Consider the following 7,587-nt stretch of genomic DNA (forward strand, 5'->3'; position numbering starts at 1 on the left):
TGAGGTGAGGGAATTGGAGCAGAAAAGTGGACAGTTGGCAAAGCACCCCCGTCCTTTGGTGCCATTTGCCCTTTACTGCGATAGATTGACAAGGAGCTGTCAATTTCAAATTTGTTCTTCTCCTTCTTCTAGGTGATGAATTAACCAAATTAGGTGAAGAAGATGAACAAGGCTGGTGCAAAGGGCGTCTGGACAACGGGCAACTGGGTCTTTATCCAGCTAACTACGTGGAGTCTATCTAGTTTTATCGTGTTCTCCTCACTGCTGTCAGAAAAACAAACCAACCCGCTGTCATCGCCTATCTCTCTATTCCAGCCAAGTAGCCATCTTGCCGTCCCGTCACCCACGCAGCACAGTTAGAAATATCCAAACATATTTTCCGACCAATCTTATTTTTTTAATAGACATTTCTGAAGAGTATTTTGTGATCGCTTTAATCTTTTTATTTTCTTCCTTTCTGTTTGAGATAATGAGATACGAAAAGGTCGACACTGTCTCTGGAGGTGTTCCTTAATAAGTGAAAGTCAGGACCTCAAGCCCTTAAAACCTGACCAACAAGGCTTCTGATTGGTTGGTTTTTAAGGTTAATGTATTTGTGATCTATCCTGCAATTGGCCTGAACAATTCTGAAATGCTGGGGCCATTAAATCCACTTCACCCTCTCTGAATAGATTGAACAAGTAAAAAATAAGGAGGATTTGTTATTTGATTTGTTATTCCTGTCCATTTCCCTTCTGCATTTTCTTTCTTGCCTATTCCCATTTTGAAAAGCAATGAGACAGCTACTCTTTGTCTTCTGCAAAAAGCCTCAACCAGTGTTCTTGCACAGTAATATTCTACTAGTCAACTGATCATCCTGAGCCATTGCATTTGCTGAAGTTATTGTATGCATATGCTATTTAAATCAAAGGATTCGCCACGCAGAGCCCCAAGATCCCATTTCCCCCATATATTTGGAGCATGATCAGGCTTCTCCTTCTGCTGACTGGAGACATACTGAAACTTTGAGCTCAAGATGGACACCCTATGCAAATAATTCAAGTGTACCTCACTTGCTCCTTTCTCCCAGTTTCTTTTGCAGAACTTGGGCTCCATTATTGGGAACCTGATCAGTTAGTGGTGGAGCAAATGCATCCCTTTAATTCAAAAACAACACAGATTTCTGTGCTGTTTCCATTCTGAGAGGTATCTATTGAAGCAGGAAAAACAATGAGATGCAAACCTGTGAAAGCTAATTTAGGCTGCCTGCATAATCAGACAGACCACCAGGCACTCTTTGACAGATAAATTCATTGTTGTGATATGGTCCGAAAACCTTGCTTGAAAGTGGTGATTTGCCACAGTTTTCATTCTTAAACAAGATTGCCCATTCAGTTGCTACAGGATGCCTTTGGAAACATATACTTGATTGAAATCCAAGCCTTTAGCTATGGAGAATAAATCAACAACTGCCCAGATGTTGACTGGAAATTTCATAGTGTGAACAGGGTTAAGTTCACCAAGGTGAGGTGGGAGGCTGCATCTCTGTATCAACTGGGGCGGGAAAACCTACGTAATTTATGATTAAGGAAACAGGAAGTTGTCAGTGTGATGTCATGCAACATATGACGTAGAAGGCATTCAGCAGATGAGATATGTGGCTAGTAATAGATGCCAGTGCTGGTGCCAGGAAGAAGTATCCTTAAAGTATTGGAAATTCCAGTTGGATTTCTGTGCACATTGTGATATTAGCAGCAATTGTGTCTGATTTTGTGCATTGATTTTGAACAGTTTGGAGCCATGGAACCAGTCAGCTGACCCCAGGGTAGCAGAAAAGATAACTGTGACTGCTGAGAAAAGTTTTTCTAAAGTGAGGTGCTTTGTCCCTTTTTCAGGCAGTATAAGAAGACTGCTAAAAGGAATATTTGTGATTGAATCCCAGATAAAGCGCCAAATCCATGTTGAAGCTCCGTCCTGTTTGGGAAAAGTATTTGTTCTACAGAAGTGGAAGGAAGGAGTTTGAGGGCTGGCCAGGATGTGTCAGCTGAAGTTCTGTGTTTCCTTCCTGGGCTCTTTGAGCTGAGGACAGTATGAATGGATGCCTAGAGTTTAGATTAAATGTAATCCTAAACACTTAAAGGTCCACGTCAGTGGTGAAAATGTGTTTGGTTTGCTTCAGCCTCCAGAAGTATTCTGTGTTCATACTGGAAACGAGAAATTAGTTGGTTGGGATAGCTATGTACCTCATAGATTAAGGAAACTGGTAAGAAGTTAGCATGCTCCTAGACCAGGGGTGGAGAATGTGAGACCCAAGTACCAAACCTTCCAGGCCTCTCTGTCTGTCCCTCAGAACTCTCCTCAGGCCACACACCCTCCCTGGCCCTGCTTTTCACTTGAGTAGTTTTCCCTGGCTGGAGTGTGCTCTTGAACTCTGATAGTGTCTCCTGCTTATCAATATGGAGAATAAAAATGGTGTGCATAGAAACTAGCCTACTGTACAAAGGTAAACTCTACATTTGTCACTCCGCCCACTTTTACCTGTGGCATGCGACCCTCGGAAAGTTGTCCAGAAAGAATGCAGACTTCAGGCACGAACAGGTTCCCCACCTGCGTTCTAGATCAAAGGGAAGTGACATTTCCCTACCTTTCCCCATCCAAATCCCTCACAGTTGGCACAAGAGAACCACCTATCTAGAGCTGAAGAAGCTATCATAGGAAAAAATAGCATAGGATGACATTTTCTTTTAGTCATCGCTCTGTTTGGCCAAAGATATCACTGAACTGGGATTTAAACTTGTTTATGATTCAGGAACCCTTCTGTGCCAGTAAATGAGGATCCTTCATTATTTTTAAATTCTCTAGTGTGCTTAATAAGTTGAATATTCTAGCAAGCCTTTGTCCTGTCTGAGAACAGGACATGAGTTTGAGCCCTACAAGGATCAATAAAGAAACAATATATTTTGTACCACCTAGATATTGGTTAACTGACTGGATGTATCCCTGCAAGCATAGGTGAGGCCACCATTTCTCTATAGGTGATTTGGTGTAAAATTCATCACTAGAAAGTCACATAGTAGATCCAAGCATTTCAGTGGAAATGTCTCCAATCAGAGTAACTAATTTCTGGTATTCAATGGGAAAAAATTATTGGATGGAAGATACTTTTTGTTAATTACAACATTATTGTGAACCACCCCAACATCTTTTGATGAAGGGTGGTACATAAATCAAATAATAATACTTATGTTTCTTTATGCACTAAATGCTGACCTGAATCCACCATTCCCACATGAAGGATGAAGAAGCAAATACCAGTTGGTTCCCTCCAGTGTAATCATTCCATGAATGGAATGGACTTTTGTACATGGAAAGTTGCACACAGAGGAGTCCTTCTGCAAACAGAGCTATTCACAAAGTGATTGTGTGTGATGCAATATAAATAGGGAATCAATATGTTAAAGATAATTACAGCATCTGATCTAAAGGGAAGCAAAATTGTTGCTGGTGACATTTGTGGAAAAGTAGAATTAGATGAAATTAGGGGGGGGAGCAAAATTAATTTGATTATCTTTAAGAATATCTTTGTCCAAAAAAAACTCAAATGTAAAGACATTCTTTCAAATCTCTTTACTCACAAATTGTTCAGTTGTTGATTTTTTTAAATAGCTCAGGTCAGATAGGCTTTTAAGAAGTTGTATTTTCTTCTCCAAAAGTTAGGAAGCTGAAATTTATTTCTGTATTCTTATCTTCTCATGCTTCCTTACCTTGGGAAAATTCTTGCCCTTTACTCAAATACATGGGTTCCTTGCAGCCTTTTTTTTTGCCATCCGAGAAACTAGAACAGCTAATGATAAGGTAGATTAGAGTGAAGTCTCAGCAGTTCTTTTCTCAATTTCTCTTCTCCATGGTAGCACAGTGTACATGGTGCATATCATCAATGCTGCACATCACCTGGGCTTGACCCATCTTTGGTTGACATATTTCAAACCAATGGAATCTGATGATTCCATCATCCAGCTACCTCCCATTGCCTAATTTGTTCATTTCACATATCTCACCTCAGAGTGCTCTGCTTCTGTTTACCAGAAGGCTCCTTGTTTCATGTCTGCTTATAGTACACTTTTATTAACATTCCTCTTCCAAAGTGTGCTTGTCTACATTGGATTCATCCGGCTGGGGACCCACAGATGCTTATGGCTATTGTAGCTTAGCTAGTCTATATATGAGTCTTCAAATCTTTCCTTGAATGCCCCCAGTCATCCCCTTCCCCAAGTTTCTTTATATAGAGCCGCCATCCTTCCTCCTCCACTGCAACCTGTATATCTTACAAATTATTGGAGCCAGTGAACCAAGTGTTGTTTCTGAACAAAACATGCTGCATACTGGATAACATAGACAATATTTTTCCGACCTTCAACTTTTGTTTTGTTTTGTTAGGTTAAGAAAAACTTTGAGGAATGCTGTTGTCTCAGCAATGCACCTGTTTTTTTTTGTACATTGATTGTGTAATTTAAAACAAAAAGGTATATATATATATATAATAAATATATATATATATATTGTGACTGTATTACTGTGTATACAAAAATGATAACTGATCTATGTAAATGTTATATGGATTTTAATTCTTGTTTGATTCTCGTACTCTTTAACATCTCCTGATGTAGATGTAGCCATCATGTTTACAAGATGAGCTTCATGCTGAGGTTGATCAGGTCACTGGGGTGGAAGGTGAACAAGGAGTAGTTCTGACTCCTAGATTAGTGACTAGCTGATGCTGCACTTCCAACTTAAATTAGATTTCTCTCCAAGTTCAAACTACTCAAGACTTAATTTGAACTCCAGCCCAAGCCTGTTACTAAGAGCAAGCCACTGACTTGCACCCCATCTGACAGCTGGATAATATGGCTCAAGGTTTGACAAAGTCCTGCTTTCTTTTTGTTATGCTCAGAAAGTTCTGAATATACCCCATTCTTGTTCCAACAGGTAAAGCTGATCTTTGGTGAGGGTAGCATCAGTTTTCACATGAGGCACTATTCCCTAAGTTGTCTCACTCTGCATAGAAAGCATTGCATTTGGTCTTCCTTGACTGTTGAGCGGGAGTCAGAAGATGCAAATGGGGAAAACCAATGGATGTGCTTTGCTAATGGTAGAGGATGAGGAAGAGTTAATGAAAGCCTTGATTCTGGCGCGAGTTAAGCCTCTGCTGCCACATCCCTGCACCATCACCCCCAAGGTATCAAAAATTAATGCTAGCATGACCTAGGAGCCCTCACCCCAGTTCTTAGAGAGAGGAAAGTAGAGATTTGCTTGTTAAGAGAGCCATTTACTGACATTGGAAGGGCTGATTCTCATGCCCATCTCTGGAACGGTAGCTGTACTAGTTCAGAGGCCGTCAGTGGCACACATAGAGGCAGATGGATAAAGGCAGGCGCATGCAGAATTCTCTGCGCATTAACTTTTAGCATGCCGACCTCTTGGGAGTAGCTTTTTCAGCACTTTCAACAGGACCCTAAAAGTCAATGCAATTCTTTGCAAACCCTTAGCCTTCACATGCCTACCTCCATGTAATGAAACAAGGTGCCCGAATCACAGTATGTTGGTATGGGAAACTGTCGTGTGATGGGCCAATGGCCGTAATAAAGTTCAATACAAAAAGGTGCCCGAATCACAGTCTGCCTAGTGGCTACCCTCCTGGAAGTGCTCTTGAGAATCAGCAGTAAGGTTTCTGTAATTGTTGTGTGGGCCAAGGGCCACATAGTGAATGCTGGATCCGAAGAAAAGCTATGGTCCCTTTGTCTACTCCAGGGGTTGTCAACCTGGTCCCTACTGTCCACTAGTGGGCGTTTCAGGATTCTAGGTGGGTGGTAGGGGGTTCTATGGCACAAGCTGACTTCCATCGAGCACTGGTGGGTGGTAAGGAAATTTTACCATCAAGAAAGATGCATTAGTGGGTGGTAGGTATAAAAAGGTTGACTATCCCTGGTCTACTCCTTCTGATTAAAGCCCTAGTGGACTGGGGGAGATTGTTACTGTCAGCAAAGCTACATACTAACAGATGGAGAGTAATGTATCTGTGTCATGCCAGTCTGCCTCTTCTTCCATAAAGAGCAAAAACTATACTTAAGAAAAACAATAATAAAAGGATTATTTTATTCATGCACAGTGTGTTTAGCTTTGTTGCTGTTGGCAGAGATTCTAGGGAGGGATCAGGTTTTATGACACAGGAAACGGAAACTCAACATGGGTTGACAACATGCAACAGAAAATAGTGCTCCTGTGCCTTTAACAGATACCTCTGGCAGGAATTCCGCAGGTGCGGTTGGGTTCCTCAAGTGCTGTAGTGATGGGCAAAGCTGTATCTGCTGTTAAAGGTACAGGAGCCCTTTATCACATGTGGCTTTCACAGCTGCATTAACTGACAGAGCACATTAGGCAACCTGAGTTGTTTTTAACATTTTATTTTTTGAGCACTTATCTTCCAGGAAGCAACTATTCCCTAGTGATGTCTTTCCTCAGCACTGTGCTACAGCCAGGTATTTACACTCCCAACAGGTACTGTACGTCCTTAGGACCCATAGTTCGTATACGAATAGATGCATATCCTCAAGGAGCAACAACCCCCTTGCACACTCTAATATAAATCTCTCATCACCACCAACCTCTTCTGCTCGAAGCATCATAATTTATTGCAGTGTGGGGAGGAAAGACGGTGCTTTTTGTTATGCCACACTATAGCCACACAGTTCCATTTTCTTTAAGCATTCATCACAATTGCCTGCAGCTATTTTATTTGCCAGATGCTTGCTTGCTGTCTTCCCATTATGCACTGCAAGGATGTGGTTGACTCTCCCAATCTGTGCATTTCCATTTTACAAACGGCAGCAGCATCTATATTGTATACCTCCACTATAAAGAAATTAAGCATGGCATTCAACTAATATGCAATAGGCCCATTGAAATGAATAAATATGGCTGTGTTCAATCCATTAATTTCAGTGGGACTTCTCTGAATCAAACATAGTTGAATAATACCCCAAACGGGCACATTTGATTGTGCTTTTTTCTATAAAAGGATCCCACCTGCTAATCAAATATTAATTTGTCCACAAACCAAGGAAAAAGCAGTTGCATAACAGCTATTGGAAACGGGTTTTTAAGTATGTATTTTTTATATGGGTTAGTAATTTCATAAGGACCTTTGTCTCTAAATCCTCCATTTAAGCTATGAGCTGTCAAGACACACAAATGTAAAAGAAAATCATTTTGAACACAAATTAGTCAAAGGTTGAACAAAATGCACATTAAAGATCATAGGAGTAGTGGAAAGCTGCATCCTGGATTTTGCAAAGTAGGGTCAAAACAATTTGCAGAGAGCTACACTGACAAGGGAGTAGGGATGGGCAACCCAGACTCTTACACTCATCCCCCAAAATGATTCTTTGACAAGCCCCATTACTCACCTACTCTTGTGTCTCAGCGACTGACAGTTGTGAGAGAGTCACTCAGCATCCTTCAGGGCCAACTCATACTGACCTCTGCTCCATAGTGAATTGAATTAACTTGTCCTGTTCTGAAAACCTGAATAACAAACTCTGAGACAACTAT

At 41.0% G+C, this 7,587-nt stretch overlaps 1 protein-coding gene and 1 long non-coding RNA gene across 5 annotated transcripts in view; both read left to right on the plus strand.

Moving 5' to 3' along the window:
• Window positions 1-709, plus strand: part of PACSIN1 (protein kinase C and casein kinase substrate in neurons 1) — a 64,460-nt gene extending 63,751 nt beyond the window's left edge. For all 4 annotated transcript variants that reach the window (XM_053393043.1, XM_053393042.1, XM_053393041.1 and 1 more), the window contains one exon: window positions 133-709. In XM_053393043.1, the coding sequence (XP_053249018.1) occupies window positions 133-242 (110 nt within the window). In that variant the 3' untranslated portion in view covers window positions 243-709. The remainder of the gene's footprint in view (window positions 1-132) is intronic.
• Window positions 710-2,054: 1,345 nt separating this feature from the next.
• On the plus strand, window positions 2,055-6,140 carry LOC128416029 (uncharacterized). Its single transcript, XR_008331119.1, has 2 exons — window positions 2,055-5,559; window positions 5,639-6,140. It is a non-coding gene; the product is annotated as an uncharacterized LOC128416029 (long non-coding RNA).
• The last annotated feature ends 1,447 nt before the right edge of the window (window positions 6,141-7,587 follow it).

The sequence above is a fragment of the Podarcis raffonei genome, chromosome 6 (genome assembly GCF_027172205.1).
Source record: "Podarcis raffonei isolate rPodRaf1 chromosome 6, rPodRaf1.pri, whole genome shotgun sequence".
In the NCBI taxonomy this organism is placed as follows: Eukaryota; Metazoa; Chordata; class Lepidosauria; order Squamata; family Lacertidae; genus Podarcis; species Podarcis raffonei.